General features: G+C 43.6%; 1 protein-coding gene across 1 annotated transcript in view; it reads left to right on the top strand.

Annotated features, from left to right (window-relative positions):
* Positions 1–20,413, top strand: part of TTC38 (tetratricopeptide repeat domain 38) — a 134,683-nt gene that overhangs the window by 108,311 nt on the left and 5,959 nt on the right. Inside the window, exons 12-13 of the mRNA XM_029600040.1 lie at positions 2,071–2,230; positions 13,112–13,185. Of these exons, the coding sequence (XP_029455900.1) occupies positions 2,071–2,230; positions 13,112–13,185 (234 nt within the window). The remainder of the gene's footprint in view (positions 1–2,070; positions 2,231–13,111; positions 13,186–20,413) is intronic.

Raw genomic sequence — 20,413 nt, 5'->3', positions numbered from 1 at the left:
GAGATGGTCACCCATAGCTGAACAATATGCACTGGCACAATGGTATTACATACAAGATTACATCCTGATTTGGGCACATTCTTGCATGCAAGACCATTTGAGCAAGGCATGCCAAGTGAAATGAAAGGATAAGTTGTCTGGAGTGGGCAACTATAGCCTTACAGTTTGCACTCTTTAGTGCCCTAGTTGGGACGCACAGCACCAAAAGGCAATCTAACTTTGGTGTACTGTTTCCACCTCAGAGCACTTACGCTGGACATCTAACTCATGCATATTCATTGTGGCAATCCTAAAATCCAGACTGGTTAGATGTGCCTCCAGGACTGGATTGGGAAACTCTGCTCTAGATGTTGCTGTTGAGACTTCCTTCCCCAGGGAATGTTGCATTCCCAGCCAACTTGGGAAACAAAGCGAGGTTTCCAGGCTGTATGGTAGTGCACAGCCCTATCCCTGAGCCTGTTCTCTAAATTCAATCTTTGGAAAATCTGATAGCTTCCACTTTTCCTTGCTGCTTTGCAAAAGAAAAGAAGACTTATGAGATCAGTGTGTGTGTGTGTGTGTATGTATCACTAATAACTTTTTGGTTTGGTGTCCTATCCACACTAAATTTGTATGATGTGGAGTTCTGCTATCGCGAATGCTTCAAGACGCAACATAAGAGATCATACAGCTCTTTATATGATCACATTATATTCTTAGTCGATATATAACTAATGAATTCAAGAAGATTATTGTAAGCCCCTGAGGCAGCCGTTTTGAAACGGCGAAACTCGGCCAGAGTCGGGCTACCCTTGTGTCTCCACTGCAATAAAGGATTGTTTTAAGACTACAGGCATCTATTTCTTTTCTTTCATCCTACACGAGGACACTGACAGGGATGGGTTGGTTTTCAGATTGTCATATATGCATGGACTGCAAACATGTGCATGCATCGTGCTAAGTAGCCTCCTTTAATTTTGGGTGGAACTTTTTTGTTCATATTGAGCCCAATTTTATTCCAAAGCAGACTTATGCGCACAAGTCCACTGGGCAAATTAGTGGGACCACGCATACCTTAGCGTAGTACAGGTGCCTACATTTACACTTGCTAGAGAGCAGGTGTAAATGTCCTTGCAATCATTTTTGTGCACACTTTGGGAAATTGAAAATAAGTGCATAAATAATTTCCTTACCCCATCTCCATCCTTGGGAATGCCTATTTGCAATATGCATAAGAATCTATGCAGTACTGCTTCTGCACACACTTTTACATGTACAATCCCTGGATGATTTTCAAAAAGCCTATTTACATGTGTAATACCACATTTTACAGGCATAATATGGCTTTGGAAAGTACCATTATGAAGTGCTTATAACTGGGTTTCTGTTTATATGCAGAAATACAAACCATGACTATAGCTGTACCTATTGAATCATCTAAACTAACATAATAACTAGGAAATGGAGATTTACAGCCAATCCATCAAAAGAAGTGGGGCCCATCCAGAATAATGACATTGAATCATATCACACTACCTGTAATATCAGAACTGAAGAAGTTATTTTTGTAGTAGTTTTTTTTTGTTTCAAATTGTGTACTTTATTAGTAGTAAAGCGCTGTAAAAAGTGTGAAAAGCGGAATATAAATCAAATAAATAAATAAATAGTACTAATTTTAGAAAATAGGGAAATCAAGTATTTTCTTAAATAAATAGTCTTCTTGCAGAGGAAGCTTAATTGGGCCAGACTGAAAATTGTTTTGACTTTGGTTCTGGAATTGCCATCCCTACATTTCTACATTTATGGACATTCATATGATGTTTTTAATATTTAAATGGTGAAGAGAAAGTTCCACCTGGAACACCACCCTGTAATGTCTCATAACACAGTCTGGGGCACAGGTTTAGTAACCTTTACTGAACCATCAACACCACTTCTGTTGGACCTTAGGTTCACTGGAGATCACTAAAATGCTGACCAGGCTCATGCTGCATAGCTTCAGAGACCACAAGAGAAGAGAACTGCTGTAAGAAGGCTGCCGTTAGAATGCATATGACATTTTAAATAATCTCTTTTTACTTTTTTTTAAAGAATACCTGGTGCCAATCATCAGCATTGCCTGGCTCAATCTTTGGGCCTACCTCTTTGCCAGGCTCTGGTAGAATTTGAGGATGGAAATTATAGCAAGGCAGTAGAATTACTCTATCCAGTCCGTTACCAGATCCTGCAGATAGGAGGCAGTAATGCTCAGGTAAGTGGATGCATGGTGGGAAGAGGTTTATGTTTTTCTGTTTTCTACCATTTTGTTTGATTTTCAGTCTTAATCAGGAGCTGTTTAGTCTTGGTCTCCTTAGTATAGTTTACTGTTTGGGTTTCCCCTGTATTATCACCCACAGCAGAGAACTATCACTTAAATATTCTTTGCTCCAAGTCCTTTTTGGAATAAAAGCTCATCTGAAAACTCCATAGAATTATATGTAATCAGTTGATAGTAGCACTGGGTTAATTTTTTCCTTTTATTTGCAGTTTTTAATGTCGATGTCACCCACATCAACTTTGTATACTTTCTGATTAAATGGTGCAAATACTTTGGATATAGTATTTTTGTGGAAAAAGAGATACTCAGTTTAACTGATATATTATGATCAGAGTGACCTTGTGGTAATCCTAAGAATTACCCACTTCCTCCTTTTCTCACCCCATTTCCTTCACTTATGATGACACCATATTTTCTTTGGAGTGTGTTTTAGCCGATGTTCTATAGGAAAGAATGCTTATGAAATCCATGTTGATGTGTGTTCTGCTTCCTCCAACCCCCCCCCCCCCCCCCCCCCACACACACACACATTACAGATAACTTTTGTGGTTTAGTGTCCTGTCCATACCAAATTTTCAGTGCATGTTAAGGGGTCCTGAGGATCCTGATGGATATATTTTTTACTCTGGATCCATGCATACATGCAGACGCGAGCATGTGCAGGCTTCCTCAGAAGCAGGCTTTATTAGGGTTCTGTGTGGAACTTCTTTAGATATTACTTGGTTTTACATATAACCAAAAAGTTGTATTCCTTGGTTTCTTAGTTTTTGTGCCAAAAAAACCTCCAGATATATTGTTTCACATTTTCAAAAATGCTGACACACAGATGTCAGGATGCTGATTTGTTCACTAAGATTAAATAAGTGGCTGGAGCTGTCTGATGGCTCAAGCACTGCCATGTGGAGGGAGAGGTCTCCCTCCCTGCTTAGGAAGCATTCACAACCCCTTGGAGGAGAGAGAGAGTCCTCGTCATAATGCAATAGTGACACCTAGTGGCTGGATTTGAGGTCCATAAATACAGGGCTCTTGAAAGAGCCCTAGTTCATGGCCCCCTGGCTGAGGGCCGTCACTGCAATGACTAGACTAAAGTAGAATGGAAAGGGATATAAAACAGAGAGGAAAAATTGAGCTCAAAGCCCAAAAGAAAAGGAGGAAATGCAGAGTCAAAAAAAATCTAATAGGTGGAAGGGAGAAGCCAGGTCAGGGCAAATGCTGCTTGCAGGTTTTGATTTTTCATATTTGTAAGATGCAATATTGAATGGAATTGCTGATGATGTTTTCTCCTTAGTGTTATCCTTTTGTAGCACGTGACTTTAAGTGATTCCAGATATCAGAGAAGTAAGCTTAATAATTACCCCTTACTGACATGTAGTCTGTGTGACCAGTATGTAAGGGCAGAAAATTAGATGCCCTTAATGCCACAGTATTCGTGACAGTAGAGATTACAAATCTCTCATTGTTGATGAACAGTTTCTTTCCTGGAAATGATTTGTTGTTCTGGTAAAACAAAGTTGCTTACCTGTAGCAGGTGTTCTCCGAGGACAGCAGAAAATGTCAGTCTTCATAAGTGGGTGAAATCATCTGATGGAGCCTGGCACAGAAATTTAGAAATGACGGCAGAAAAGGACCAATGGTCCATCCAGTCTGCCCAGCAAGCTTCCCATGGGAGTGTCTGCCGCGCTGTGCAGGTTACCCTCATGTATCAGTCAATTTTGCTTGAAGTGCTTTGCTTATGAACTTGGCCATAGAAGCAGTCCTGTGTTTTTTTTTCTTATTGTCTGAGCATCAGTACCCCAGATTGTAAAAAAGTAATGGCTCATGTTGGTTGTCCCTGAATCCAAATTTCTCTTTCTTTTCAGCCTCCACCCTCCTCCTTCAAAGTAGAGAGCAATGTTGCAGTTGCATCAAAAGCAAACTATGCACAAAAATGTTTTTCGAGGGATATAAATGTTCATCAATACACAAAACCCGATATCACCTCAAATCGATCTTCAATCAATTTTTATGAAATTTTCAGTCAGGAGAAAAAATCTCTCAATATTTAAAAATACTGTCAAATCCAAATTATTTATCCACCACCAAGGTGAAAAAGAAATTTTTAAGGGAAGGAGAGGAAGTTTTCATACAATTTCCTGTCATTGCATCCAGCAATGTATGGCATTTTTAATCACGAACCAACCTCCTCCAACCCGTGAATGTTTTTTCTGTTTTTAACGTGATGTGATTTAGTGAAAAGATGACTTGAAACTTTTCCTTAGGATATTTTTAGGATTTATTTTCAAACCTCCTAGTTTTCAAGAAAGTCCCGAACAATTCTCAAATAACGCCGATACACAGTTTCTTTTCAGTTTTACAACTGAGAAACTCCTCGTCACTTATCTATATTTAGAATATTACTTAAGGATTTTTCCACCCACAATGGGGCTTCATTGAACCTCCCTTTTTTTTCAGCAAGCACCAGAATGAATCTCAATAACGCCAACACATAGTTTTTTCAATTCTCAAGCAGGGAACTTCCCTGTCACTTATCTGTGCACGTTTCAGCTGTTAACTCCATGTCCAAATCCCGACAAGGCCTCGTTTCGAATCGTGGATTCTTCATCAGGGGACAGCAGTCTTAATGTCACCATTTGAAAACTGTTCGGCGTCTTCACACAGTTTAAATCGCCACATACATGGTCGCCATTTTAATTTAAAGCCCCAGGCGGTGTTTCTCTTTTATCCACTCAACGCTACTTCAAATTCGACCAATTATCAAAGACACTTAGCAGCGTAATTACGTGGATTCTACGAATTGACATGATTTCACAACAGGGTATTCCACTCCAGATCTTCATTTAATCTCCTTGGGGACTGCGTATCCAAGGTGAAAATCCAGTAAGCTTCCCTTAAGTCCAACGTGTGTTTGCGGTCACCACCCCGCAAAGAAATTGTTACTTGACCTATAATAGTCCATTTTATCTGTGAAAAAGAATGATCGTTTTGAACACAATGTGAAACTATTGGAGCAGTTCGGCTGACCCATTCCTCTATCCCGGACATTGGAGGACAGCTGTCCCTCTTTTTCGAGGAATGGGTCAAGATCACATCAGACCGGTGGGTTCGAAGCATTATCGAATTTGGTTACGCTTTAGAATTTGCTCGTCCTCTCTGAGATCTCATGGTATCACCCTGCGGCTCTCTAATAAAGTGGCAGGTCATCCATCAGACCCTCCACAGGCTGCAATCCCTAGGGGCTATTGTTCCTGTTCCCGAGGAAGAGCGGGGAACGGGATGCTATTCCATCTACTTTGTGGTGCCGAAAAAGAACAGTTCCATTCGGCCCATTCTGGATCTCAAGGGGGTGAACAAGGCTCTCAAGGTACCCCACTTCCGAATGGACACCCTGCGGTCTTTCATTGCGGTGGTGCGCAGTGGCGAGTTCCTGGCCTCGTTAGACCTGACAGAAGCATATCTGCATATCGAAATCCACAAGGAACATCAGAAGTTTCTTCATTTCCTGATCCTTGGCAGGCACTTTCAGTTCTGTGCCCTACCATTTGGTCTAGCGATGGCGCCACATACATTCACCAAAGTCATGGGGGTGGTGGCAGTGGCCGAGGGGATGTTGGTTCACCCTTACCTGGACGATTGGCTCATCCGAGAAAAGTCTGAGGACCTCTGCAAGCAGGCGGTACAAAGGGTTCTGGACAGGCTGACGTCGCTTGGTGGGGTCGTCAATTATGCCAAAAGTCATCTTATCCCCTCGCAGACTCTGGATTTTCTAGGTGCTCGGTTTGATACTAAAGTGGGCAAGGTTTTCCTTATGACAGAGTGCATAGACAAGCTGCAGTCTCAGGTACATCTCCTGGACCTCCCGGTGCCCAGAGCCTGGGATTACTTACAAGTCCTTGGCTCCATGGCGTCCACTCTGGATTTGGTTCCGTGGGCATTTGCGCATATGCGACCATTACAAACAGCGTTACTGTCCCGCTGGGACCTGATGTCGGAGGAATTCCATTTCCTCTTGCCACTCCCAGACTCCGCCAGATCCAGTCTTGGCTGGTGGCTGGTCTTGGAGCATCTGATGTGTGGAGTGGATCTCGAAATACCTCAGTGGGTGATAGTCACCACGGATGCCAGCCTCTCCGCTGGGGAGCAGTCTGTCAGTCTCAGTTGGCCCAGGGACAGTGGTCGGTGACAGAAGCCCAGTGGTCAATCAATCATCTGGAGACCAGGGCCATACAGCTGGCGTTGCAGTGTTTCCTTCCACTTCTCCGCAACAGGGCTGTGAGGGTTCTATCGGACAATGCAATGACGGTGGCTTACATCAACCACCAAGGAGGAACCAAAAGTCGTCCGGTGGCCCTCGAAACGCAACGTCTAATGGCCTGGGCAGAACAACACTTATCCTTGCTGGTGATATCCCACATTGCGGAGGTCGACAACGTTCAGGCGGACTTTCTCAGCCGCCAAAAGCTGGATCCCGGAGAGTGGGAGCTAACCCTGGACGCGATGACCCTAATCACCCGTCGATGGGTGGTGCTCCATCTCGAACTGATGGCAACTCGGGTGAATGCCAAGGCTTCCCGCTTCTTCAGTCGCAGATGGGAACACGGAGCGGAAAGGGTCGATGCTCTTGTGCTCCTGTGGCCAAAAGACGTGTTACTGTACGTGTTCCCTCCATGGCCTCTCATAGGCAAGATTCTCTGGCAAATAGAGGTTCATCCAGGGTGGATAATTCTCGTGGCTCCGGAATGGCCCCGGCGGCCCTGATTTGCAGATCTCGTCAATCTAGCAGTAGAAGGACCTCTACTGCTGGGCCATCTTCCGAAACCTACTGCGTCAGGTTCCTATATTTTTCGACCAGGCAGATCGCTTCTGTCTAGAGGCTTTTCATCCATAACAAACTTTTCATCCATACCAATAATCTCCTCTCAACCTATCCAAACATGTATACCAGGTACCGTGACTCCTAGACACTTAGCCAGGTTCAGTCTAAAATCTCATTACCGTTTAATATTCATTGTACATTATTCCCAAGTTACTTGATCCAAGTTTATCTACCTGTTCGATGTAATTGCATTCTTTCATGCGTGTTTAATGTTATAATGTAAACCGAAATGATATGTAACATTGCTACGTGAATTTCGGTATATAAAAATGTTAAATAAATAAATAAATAGAGGCCTAGCTTTTGAAAGTACACGCTTGAGGAAAAAGGGATACTCAGACAGCGTGATTGCCACTCTGCTTCAATCTCGAAGGACCTCGACTTCTAAGACTTATGTCCGGGTCTGGAAGGTCTTTGAGTCGTGGTGCCGTGTTCACAGTGTTTTACCCCAACGCGCCTCCGTGCCGCAAATCCTTGTGTTTCTGCAAAGCGGTCTTAGTAAAGGGTTGTCTGTTAGTTCCCTTCGTGTCCAGGTTGCAGCGTTGGGATGCCTGAGAGGGAAGCTCCTGGGGGCAAATTTGGCAGCGCACCTGGATGTGGTCCGTTTCCTCCGGGGAGCTAAACATTTTATTCTTCCTGTCCATCCGGTATGTCCTTCTTGGAATCTGAATTTGGTCCTCAAGGCCTTGTGTGACCCACCGTTTGAACCACTCTGAAGGATCTCACGCTGAAGACGGTATTTTTGGTGGCGATCTGTTCGGCCAGAAGGGTTTCCGAGCTATAAGCCCTTTCATGCAGGGAACTGTTTCTGCATATCTCCGATTCGGGGGTTTCTCTAAGAACGGTGCCCTCCTTTTTACCCAAGGTAGTTTCTGCTTTTCATGTGAACCAGTCAGTTGAGATCCCGGCTTTTCCTAACCTTGAGAAGGACGATCCTCATGCCAAAGAACTCAGATGTTTGGAATTTAAGAGAGTCCTATTGTGTTATCTAGAGGTTACCAATCTGTTCTGACTGTCGGACCATCTGTTTGTTTTGTGGGGTGGCCCCAAACGGGGAAGTATGGCGTCCAAGGCGACTATTGCTCGGTGGTTGAAAGAGGCTATTACTTCCGCTTACATTACTCAGGGTTGCCCTGTCCCGGAGGGCATCAAACTTCATTCCACTCGTTCTCAGGCCGCTTCTTGGTCAGAATGTCAGCTGCTTTCTTGGCTGGAGATTTGCAGAACAGCTACCTGGAAGTCCTTGCATACTTTTGCCAAGCACTACAGGTTGGATGTCCAGTCTCCGGGTGCTCTGTTCGGGGACGGCGTCATTCGAGCGGGACTTTCCAGGTCCCACCCGGGTTAGGAAAGCTTTGGTATGTCCCAGCTGTCCTGGACTGATCCGGGTACGTACAGGGAAAGGAAAATTGGTTCTTACCTGCTAATTTTCGTTCCTTTAGTACCATGGATCAGTCCAGACACCCACCTGGGATAATTGCTCTGGAGAATCCTCTCGTTTTGATCCTTTTTTTGCTGTTTTTGGATAAGCAGATGCTTTACCGGTTGTTGAAGGGTTTAGGATTTTCCCTTTATCCTCCTTTTTCAGGGTTATTCTTTCCAGCTGTGCACATTTACACACGTTAGTTCTTCTTGTCCATTGCTGATTTGTTCTTAGACTATTCAATTTTCTACAAATTTTATCTGCTCTGATACTTTTATACTGAGGAGACGCAGGCAGCACTTAGCCTTAAGAGGGGGCACTCTCGAAGTTTTTCTCTGTCTCCATCTGCTGGAAGGGAGGTAAAACCCAGCTGTCCTGGACTGATCCGTAGTACTACAGGAATGAAAATTAGCAGGTAAGAACCAATTACCCGTTACTATCTGATGATTGAGTTTCCCAGCACAACAAGCTTTTTCTTATGGTTGTTGGTTGTTTTATGGAATTTCTTTGCTCATTGGGTTTCATTTTTCTTTTCTGATCCCACATAGGTTTCCATTACTAGAGCTTCTTCATTTTCTAATACAGAAAATGAATTTTGTACTTGTGTCACTTGAGAGAGTGGATGTCTCCACATCCCAGGTCTTATCTTACCAGTACCCACTGTAATCCATTTATTCTTGGGTTTCTGGATGCTCTATGCAGGTGGAGGAGGGCATCTGGGCAGCACTGTTGTGAAGAATGGGTGTCTTTGGTTCACCGGTCTTATCCTACCTGAGCCAAAACTAATCCTTTTGTTTCTGGGTTTGTTCACTTTCTGTAGTAGGAGGGGAAAGATTCCTGAATGCTGTAAAGTAGGTGAGCCTTCCTTGGTAGTTGCTAATTCCATTTTTATTGTAGCTAATTCAGCTTTGAGGTGAGGTAACTCCATTTTCATTGAGGAGAGCTGTGAACAAATTGGGTAAGTCCTAAGCCTCCAGATGGTTTGCTTCACGATAAAGGCTCCACAGTTGTTGCACTGAATAATAATAATCTTGTTCATTTGATTTGATAGAGAACTCCTTTAATCTGATAAATAATTAGCAAATTATCTTGTTCCGTATTATTTACCCCAGCAAGACTATATTAAAAGAGCAACCTCTGGGGTGGGTGGGTAGAAGGGTAGGGAGGGAGGGCTTTTAACAGTTGAGATTATCAATGACCACAATATTCCTTGACATGCACTTATTCTGAGTTTATCTAATCCACTGAAAGTTAGGTTTTTGTTTTTTTTTATTTATTTTTGCTCAAACCCAGAAAAGCAGTCTAGACTGCACACTTTTTGGCCTCAATTAAAATCTGCTCCCTCCTATAACCAAGGCTCACAATTATGCAATTATGCACAACTTCTATACTAGGCTCAAATATATAATATTTATTTATTTGAAATCTTTTCTATACCGTCGTTAAGTTATATACCATCACAACGGTTCACAGCTAGGCACGTTAAGCAATATCAATGTTGTGTAATACTTTCTATCAAGGTGCCAAAAGGTTTCGGTTACATAGTTTAAAAATAAAAGATTACTTGATAAATGTCATAAATCATGTCCATTTATACGTGTAATAGATTAACTTACATGTATAGTACTTTCACTGTGTATTTTATCTAATACTAACTTTGAGGTGATAAAATAACAAAATAAAATAAAATACACACAGTTTTTAATTACGAATTAGTGAATTCAGGAAGCCTTGGAAATCCAGGAATATCTGCAGTAAGAATACTCTGTTCTTCCTCAACACACTAGTCTTTATGGCTAGGAAAATATGTCATAGTATCTAGAACTTTGACCATGGCTCACTGAGCATGCCCATGCAATCTAACATACCACATGTCCTCGCAGGGACCTCTTCAGTCTTGTACATTTAGTAACTGCAACTGAAGCCAACTCCATTGGGAAGTGCCATCCTGCTGTCCTTGGAGAACACCTGTTACAGGTAAGCAACTCTGTTTTCTCTGAGGACAAACAGGATGTCAGTTCTTGAACAGGTGGAATCTCTAGTTACAGACTGTCCCGATTGAATAAAGGGGAACATCAAGAAAAGTGCCAACGGACACAACATTGTTTTTGATGGCAACAAGCCTTTCTTTCCATTTATACTTATCCTATGAGGGTCAGTCTGGAGGGAATGGAGTTAGGTTCTACACCTCAAACAGATTCCTCAGGACAAACTGGCTAAACCTATTGTTCCATCAGCCATCCCTATCCAAACAGAAGTGAATTGTGAATGTGTGGCAAGAACTCTAATTTGAAGCTTTGCAGATCTCCTCTATGGAGACTGATCACAAGTGAGCCACTAACGCTGCCATGGCTTGAACAGAGTAAGCCTTGACATGGCCCACTAGATTCAGGCCCACCTGGGCATAACAGAAGGAAATGCATTTGTTATCCAATTAGATAAAGACTGTTTGGCAGTAGCTATCCCCAGTTTGTGCGTGTGTTTTTGCGTTGCTTTCTCTTGGGGCAACTAATTTTTTGTGCTCATAAATTTTGTGCGCTTGAAAATTTTCAGCACAAGCCAATTGGCCGCATATTATCTGTCAGCTGTGCACTGATGGCGCTGTGAGCAAGAAACCTAAGTGCTTTTCTCTCTGTGTTGCCTGTTATATTTGGGCATCTCAGCCTGACCTGTCCTCTAACATGTGTCAGCACTGTTTAGAGGCTCAAGGTGAATTGTTGTCTTCTGATTTCACTAAGCCTGGGTCCTCCCAGCCTGAAGATGGTCTGGTTAAGGATATGTCGGGAGGTATGCCGGATTTTGGAACTTCCTTGACTGGCTCCTCCACAGGAGATGGCAGCTCAGTGGGCCCCACTCCAGTTCTGTTGCGCCCTAGTGGCACGATCTTGTCTACTTCTCTCTAAGGAAGTTGATGATTCTGGAGTGAATTCCAGAGCAGTTATGGAACCCACTGCCTCCTTTTTAGCAGATGCGGGCTGCGATTTAGTCCGTACCTCAACTAGAGGAATGGCTTTGGTGATAGCGGCCAGGCGTCAACTATGGCTTTAAAATTGGTCAGCTGATGCGAACTCCAAAGCTAATCTTATGAAAATGCTTTTTAAAGGCTCACTCTTGTTTGAGAGCGAGTTGGAGAAATTGGCCAGTAAGTGAGATGAATCTCCGGACCCTCGGTTACCAGAAGATAAGAAGCAGTTGCAGCGCCTGTCTGGTATGAGGGGTCATCTCTGGGGTTACAAGCATTTTCGTCCCTACAGAGGGTTGACCTTTCAGAGGACTCAGCCTTTTGGTAGGTCTCAGTCCTTTCCAACCCACATTTGGAAACAAGAGATAGGTATATGCCTCCATCTCTTTTATCGGAGGTGGGTCGAGATCACACTGGATCAGTGGGTCCTGGAAGTGATTCAAGAAGGCTATGTGCTGGAATTTCGCAGTATTCCTGGGGACGTTTATGGTATCTCCTTGCCACTCCCCACAGAAGAAGCAGGCAGTGGAATCTACACTTCTAAGGCTTCTCTGGTTGCAGGCTTTAGTTCCAGTGCCTCTGACTTAAGAAAGTATGGGATGATATTCCATTTATTTTGTTGTGTCCAAGAAGGAGGGCTCTCTTTGTCCCATTATGGATCTCAAGGGAGTCAACCATCATTTGCTAACTGAGCCCATATATTCAGCAGTCTGGCCACACTATTGAACATATCTAGCTATCTTAAAGTTAGCCGGGTGATCATTTTCACATGGAAACCTTATACTCAGTTATAATGGCCATGCAGTCGGGGGAATTTCTGACCTCCCTGGATCTGTCCAAGCCCTTCCTTAATATTCCCATCCATTTGAAGCACCTACATTTCCTGCATTTTGCGGTGTTGGGGGCACCATTATCAGTTTCAGGCAATGCCTTTTGGTCTAGCCACCATTCCCAGAACGTTTTCCAAGGTTATGGTGGGAGTAGTGGCTGTGTTAAGAAGAGATGGAATCCTGGTACACCCATATTTGAATGACTGGCTGATTCGAGCCAAGTCATTGGAAGAGAGCTGCCTGGTGACCCGTAAGATGATCTCCTTGTTGCCGGAGCTCAGCTGGATGGTGAACCTGACCAAGAGCAGTCTTTAGCCATAATGTCACTCAAGTGTGGACTGCAGCAAAAGTAGGCAAGGTATCCAGCCATTAAAAAATAATCAGGAACTAAGGTGGAAGGATAAAACGTTATACGTGTCCATACAGTTCATCAGAAGTTCATAACAATTTTTATTCAGTGAGTTTAAGAGATGTCAGCATAAAGCCCAAAATCTTATACAGATGGACAGTCCTCCAGAACTGCTTTGGGAGGGAACATGAAATTTGAAAATGCTCTGAGCTCTCAAAAGTTTGCAAAAATACTGTATCAAATCAAAGATAAAGAGTATGGACCATTAAGCTCAGCTTATTTGCTGACTCGTGTGTACTGCCATCCTGCTTGTGCTCGGAAAATTTGGCTAACTGCATTTTGATATTTGTTTATAACTTGTGAACTTGTGTCTTCCAGAGAGACATCTTCAACCAATTGCTGATCCACGCTGCTTTAAATAGTAAATCAAAACACCATCAGAAACTAGCCAGGTAAACAAAACTTAAAGCCTCAGTGTTCTTCAAAAGTAGCTAACCCTGCTACGAAAGACAAAATTGCTAATAGTGAGAAACAATTGTATTAATAATCTAGTCATGAAAACTAATAAAAGGCTATGCCCTTGTAAGTTAAACAGAATGAAGGGATCTTTGCTGCTGGATCTTGGTTCTCAGATTGGAGGTGTTATCAATGCTAGCTTGTTTCATTATATAATAAAACTCATACAACAGAAACTGCTTATTTTTAATATAAAATGTTTGCTATTTTTTGTCCTTTCTCAGAATTTAGTTTAATTAAAACAGAGTTGGGTGCATAGAACTGTTTCAGAGCCTAGTGATTTGAAACACATTTTTTAAGTAAAATCTTTTGGGGTAGATTTTGAAAAACTGCGCGATCGTGTACTTTTGTTTGCGCAGCAGGCGCAAACAAAAGTACGCTTGATTTTATAAGATAAGCGCGTATCTTCTAAAATCCTGGATCGGCGCGCGCAAGGCTGCCAATTTTGGGCAGCTGGTGCGCGCCGAGCCGCGCAGCCTGCCTCCATTCCCTCCGAGGCCGCTCCGAAATCGGAGCGGCCTTGGAGGGAACGCTCTTTCGCCCTCTCCTCACCTTCCCCTCCCTTCCCCTCCCTAACCCACCCCCCCGGCCCTATCTAAACCCCCCCCTACCTTTATCCATGGATTTACGCCTCCCGGAGGGAGACGTAAATCCACGCGCGCCAGCTTAGCACTTAGCTAGACAAATCGTGGGTTTTAAATCTTCCACTGCTATGAATGACTCCGCCTTAGGCCTGGATTCTCAAAGCTGCAATATTTTATCGCAGGAGGGCCAAATATCATGAGGGGTGGTCCCAAGATATTTTACCCTTCCCCAACAAAATATTGCAGCAGTATCACCATGTTCTTTTGTCTAGTGGAAAACGTCAGCGAGATAAAACGCAACTGGGGCCATGGCAAATCGCGATGGCAGCTCCTAACACATAAGTCTACCATCGCCTTAAAGGACCAAGCAGCCCAATATGTCAGCCCCCTATAAGAATCAAAAAGTTACCAAGGTTCTTATTAGACTCCCCCCCCCCCCCAACAAATTTGTAAAAAAAAGTAAAATTAAATTAAAACAAAGGTGCACAACAGTACCACCCCCTGAAGTACTCACACCCTATATCCCAAATAGTGGACCCCCCGATGCACTTCCTTTCCATAAAAAACTAAGCTGGTAGGGGAGCTGGTAGGGGAGTTGTTGGAAAAAATCATTGGTGACCTAGTGGTTCCCTCACCCCGGACCCCTCCACACCCTAAATTAGCCATTTTTGCAAATGTAGAAGGCCCAAGGTGCCATTTTCCAAAATGGCACTGACTGGGTCCAGAGCAAACAGGCAGCCCAGACCCTCTACGTTTGTAAAAATAGCTAATTTAAGGTATTGGGGGTAGGGGCCAGTAGGCCACCAATTAGTTTTTCAATAGTTGGGGGGGTTGAGCGGGGCCCTACCAGCCTAGTTTTTTTATGGAAAGGGGGTGATCACTATTTGGGAGGGTGTGTGCATGAGTACTTCAGGAGATGGGTGGCTGGGTGGGGGGTAGTTGTGCGCTATGTTTTAATTTTTTATTTTATTTTGTGAGCTGCCTCAACCCTCTGTGAATTTTTTAGGGGGCTTACATGTTGGGTTGCATGGCCCTTTAAATCTACCATGGGAGCATCAGGACCTGCATTAGAATCTCAGTGCTCCCACAGTAGATTGACATTTTAGAAAAAGGTGTAGATAAATTTACATGGCTGACAAATCCTAAATCAGCTGTGTTATTTTATTTACATAGGATTAGCTATCCATAAGCTGCTTTGCATAGATTTGCAAAAGTCATGCATGCAAATACCATGCAAAGCACCTCATTGCAATAAGGGTGGGTTTCTGGCACGAATATCACCACAATAGTGTGCGATATACACTGTTTAATGCACTTTATAACCCTATTGCGACTTGATTAATCTCCCCCTTAGTAGCTATCAAGTCGCAATAGGGTTATAAGGTGCATAAAGTGGATAAGTTGGATGCATTCCAGGGCAGAGTTAAAGTAACCAGAGTTAAAGTAACCAGATAATCTCTCCAGCTAAGACTGGTCATGCTGGAGAGCAGTCCTAAAGTTATCTAGATAAGTTTCTGCAGCTAACTAGGTCTTTATCCAGCCATATTTAGTGGAGTACCTAATCATCAGCACTCGGCTGAATATCCGTGACAGTTTACCTGGCAAACTTTAGCCAGACAAATTGTCCACTCGTGGCACTGCTGAATATGGACCTCTCTGAGGTCCATATTGAAAAGCATTTAGCCGAATAACTCAGACGTTATCCAGCTAAATGAAGATTTGGCCACTTATATGTCTAAATTCTAGCCAGATAAGTCAGCCGGCAGGAAATTAGACAGATAAATTAGGGGCGTGCTGGGGGCAAAACTGGGAGTAGTCAATTTAGCCAGATAAGTTATCTAGCTAACTCTGGTCAGTCCATACGGCTGCCCTAAAGTTAGCCAGATAAACTTCTCCGGCTAACTTTAAGATAGCTAGATATGTTCAATAGTGTGGCCAGACTGCTGAATATATGGGCTCAGTTAGCCAGATAAAATTAAGAGCCGCACAGCAGCTGAATATAGTCGTTTGTTTTTAAATGTGCCTAATAAGATATGTGGCACCTCTCAGTCCTGTTTAGCACATTTTTATTTTTACAGCAAGTTGGGGAGACATGCTGTAACGTTTGGTCTTCCTACTCCTCTGCTCCCCCCCCCCCACGCACACACACCAAGCTGACACTGAAATCGATCATTCAAACATGGGCGGAGAAGAGGAATGGAAGGAAAGAAAGCGAGGTAGAATAAAGGAAAGTAAGGGGTTAGGCAGTGGCCAGAGGAGGAAATACCCAGAGAAAAGGGTCAGTTCATGCGAAAAGAAGAGGAAGCAGGTGGCCCAATTTATGCAGGAGGAGGAGGGCAAGTAGCAGGGCTGCAGAGATGGATACAAAAAACTGTTGGAAGGGAAAGAGAAGCATACAGTGATGGGATGAGGAAGGGGATCATGAAACCAACAACTTGTCCCCAGGAGCACTCGTGGCAATGATGTAGCATGGCAAATGCCCACACTGCCTGTAGGAGAGGGAGTAGGCCATGCTGAGGTGCATGGTAATGGATTCACTTTGCCCCATATTGAATTTGCTCTCCTTTTGCCTTTACGTATTTGTGCCTAGAGAGGGCACTGTAGAAATTTATGAAAAGATGGCTGTGAGGGAGAGCCATATGAGACTTTCAGTAAAAATAAAACAAGAGAAAGAATTGTATGCTCCTAGTGCAACACAAGAAAGGCCTGTTTCAGAGACTTCCTGTGCTTTACATTCTGGCTCTGCTCTCCTGGCACATTTCTATTGAGGGGCCCTCGCCCTGGACAGATTTGGCTAAAATTTGGCAGAAGTGTTGATACCTCAGTAAGACTCTTCTACCCAGTCTTGTCCACAGAGAGCCCTTGTTTGATTGATTGATTTATGTATGCATCTTATTTATTAAAATCTCTACAACCACCTCCCCAAACCGAAGGATACCCTAGGCAATGAACGAGAAAGCAAACAAAATATAAAAACATATAGAAACTGAATGCAAATACAATAAAATTATACAGTAGTGCAGAATAAAAAAAAAAGCTAAGTCATATGATTTTAGCTGAATTAGCATACTCACCCCAGAAAAAATGACACAGGAAGGAGTGTCAATCAAAACTCCCAGCCCTGGTCCTGTGGGGGAAACAAATCAGATTTTTCCATTTTCCAGAAGGTTAGGTAATTTATGTCCTGCTTGTGATGGACAGATACAGCAATGGAAATAGACACTCCATACTGATGAAATGTGCCTTACACTATTTTTCAACTAGCTCTTTCTAGGCACAGCCTGAATTATCATTTTGCCTTTTCTTTTATAAGCAAGAGGGCCCAAATAATACAAATAAAACTGGAAGAGAGGTAAACCTCAGTCGATTTTCAGAAGTGTGTTCGTGAGGAACTAACTAAACTTAAAGAGGTCAATATTCAAAGCCATTTAGATGTATAACTCACAAGCTATCTGTCTCAATGGCAAGATTAGCAATATTCAGGCCCTTATCCAGCTAGATAAGACATTAAGGGATACATATTCAAAAGCCTAGACGGATAAAAAGAAAGTTATCCATCTAAATGCCTTAGCTGAATTTTTAAAATGCTTACCTAGCTACATTCTAGCCTAAGAATGAATTATCTGGCTAGAATTTAGCCAGGTAAAACAGGGCATTCCTGGGGCAGGAGGTAGGCGTTTTGGGGAGGAGCTGAGTTTGCCAGTTAAGTTAACTTAACCGGCTAACCCCGAATATCAGAGATAGATGAATCAGCACCCTGTTTTAAAATCCTGGATCATGTTACATAGCAATCATGGGCGCTTCCATTGTTGCTGTAATAATAGTGCTGGAAGTGTAAGCATATGAAGACAGCTTATGCTTCCAGTGTAATAGCTCTAGTAATAAAGTTGGAAGCATTGAGTTGTTATTGCAAGCTTACACTTCCAGTGTTATTACTAAAACTGGGTTTAAAAAAGTTTTGGACAAGTTCCTGGAAGAAAGGTCCATAAACCATTATTAAAATGGACTTGGGGAAATCAACTGCTTATCTCTGGGATAAATAGCATGGAGCATTTATTACTTACCTGATCATTTCCTTTCCTCTAATGAAGGAAAGCCAATCCCCAGAAGTGGATTATGGACCTCTACCAGCAGATGGAGACGGAGTAAAAGTTGACGTCACGGATATATAGCCCTGCCCCAACATCAGCCTGCCAGTATTCTCTGTAAAAGCCCAACTGTGAATAAACTGATTATACTTGAAAATGATTAACAATCAACCACTCATGCTTCCAACCAATAGGGGGAGCATTGAGTTCAGATAAACAATGAACATTCACTAAACTGAGGGGCTGGTAAGTCACTTACCATCCCTCCAACGAATAGCAGGAAGAATACTTTGCATTGTCTGCACCTAAAGGGTGAACCAAAGGTAAAAAGCGGCAGCCGAGGGCAGGTCAGGGATTGGCCTGCCTTCATTAGAGGAAAGGAAATAAACAAGTACATAGTAATTTCTCCTTCCTCTGCACTCAGGTAGGCCAATCCCCACAAGTTGGATGTACCAAAGCTACTCTTGAACAGGGTGGGAGGCTGCCAACAGTCCAGTTAACACCACCCGTGCGAATGCGGCATCCTCCCGAGCCCAAACATCCAAGCAGTAATGCTTGGAAAATGTGTGTAAGGATGACCACGTCATCACTCGGCAAATCTCGGTAGGAGACAATAATTGAATCTCCGCCCATGATACTGCCTGAGCCTTTGTGGAGTGCAGTCTAATCTGCTTCAGCAAAGGAATCTCAGCATCCACATAGGCAGCCGTGATGACTTCCTTAACTCAATGGGCTATAGTTGCCCGCATTGCCGGTTCACTCTGTTTACCTCCACCATGGAGCACAAACTTCCGGACAGATTTAGTAACCTCCAAGTACTGCATCAGATGCCGCTTGACATCTAAGGTATGCAAAAGATGATACTCTCATCTCTGTCCCTGTCCAGATTGGGTAGGGAAATAGATTGATTCAAATGAAACTCTGAAACCACTTTTGGCAAAAGGAAGACTGCTCCTGGAGTCACATGCAGAAAAAGCTTATGGCAAGAAAGAGCCTGCAGTTTGGAAACCCAATGTGCAGAACAGATTGTCACTAGAAATACTGCCTTCAAGGTAAGCAGCCACAAGGAGAGGCCACATAGTGGCTGAAAAGTCAGACCCACCAAGAAATTCAGGACCAGATTAAGGTCCCACAGAAGTACTGGCAGTATCAAGGAAAGACAAAGATGCTTAATTCCCTTTAAAAACCGGAACACATCCAGATGGGAAGACAAAGTCCCATCGTTGATTCAACCCCTATAATAAGCGAGAGCTACCACTTGAACCTTCAAGGTGTTAAGGGCCAAACCTTTATGCAATCCTTCCTGTAAAAATTCCAAAATTAATGAAATTTTCACTTTGAGAGGCTGAGAACCTTGCTCTTCACACCAGACCTCAAAAACTTTCCAAACTCTATCATAAGCCAGAGATGTAGAACATTTCCTGGCCTGAAGCAAAGTGGAAATCACTGCAGCAGAATAAGCATGCTTCAACAACCAAGCCCTCTCAAGGGCCAAACCGTAAGACAAAATCGACCCGGATCTTCATGTAGAATGGATCCCTGCCGCAACAGATCCTTCCGAAACAGCAATCTAAGGGGACTGCCTACCAGCAATCTCTGCAGATCGGCATACTATGGCCTCTGGGGCCAATCCGGAACCACCAAAAGCCTAACTTGCAATCTTCCGAATGATCCTGTCTATCAGAGGCCAGGGTGGGAAGGCATACAATACCCTGCAATGCAGCCACACCTGAAGGAGAGCATTGATGCCCAATCTTTTGGATCTCTTCTGCGATTAACGAACCGCGGAACTTTTGCATTGCCAGAAGTCACCAGCAAGTCTAGATATGGGCGTCCCCAGCATTCCACTATGAGATGAAAAGCTTTGTTTGCTAACTTCCACTCTCCTGGGTTCAAGCTCTTCCTGCTGAGAAAGTCGACCCTTATATTGTCCTTTCTGGCAATGTGGGAGATGGATATGTCTAGTGTTGTGTCCGTCAGTCACAGACAGCTGCGACCCCTCTGCCTTACCTCTTTTCTACCCTTTTCCTCCTCCTTGGGCAAGATGGCTGCCTCTGGTGTCGAGTGCCGAAACCTTCAGCGTCTCCAACTCAGCATGGGCGTCCCAGTCTGCTACGCTTCTTCCCGTGGCCTCCTAGGGCATGCGCGTGGACGTTGACTACACTTAAGTACATGTCATGGCGGAAACCTCGGGAGCATCCCCACCGCATGACGTCAATACCTCCGGGTATTTAAGCCTCCGCTATGCTACCTACGTTGAGTTAGCAAGGACTTCGGTTTAGCTACTCTGACCGCTCTAAGCTGCTTGCTTAGACTCTTCACTACCCTCCGGGGAATCTCGCTCCTGATGAAGCTCTAGGCACCCACCCCTCGGGGGCCTCTCGCTTCCAACAACTCTTCGGGGTTTCTACTAACTAGACAACTGCTCCTCGGGGGTCTCTCTCTATTTATTTCAGGATCTTCTGTACTATCAGGTACTCGCTCCTCGAGGG

Source organism: Rhinatrema bivittatum, chromosome 4 (genome assembly GCF_901001135.1).
Source record: "Rhinatrema bivittatum chromosome 4, aRhiBiv1.1, whole genome shotgun sequence".
NCBI lineage: Eukaryota > Metazoa > Chordata > Amphibia > Gymnophiona > Rhinatrematidae > Rhinatrema > Rhinatrema bivittatum.
This window is presented reverse-complemented; position numbering and strand designations above follow the sequence as displayed.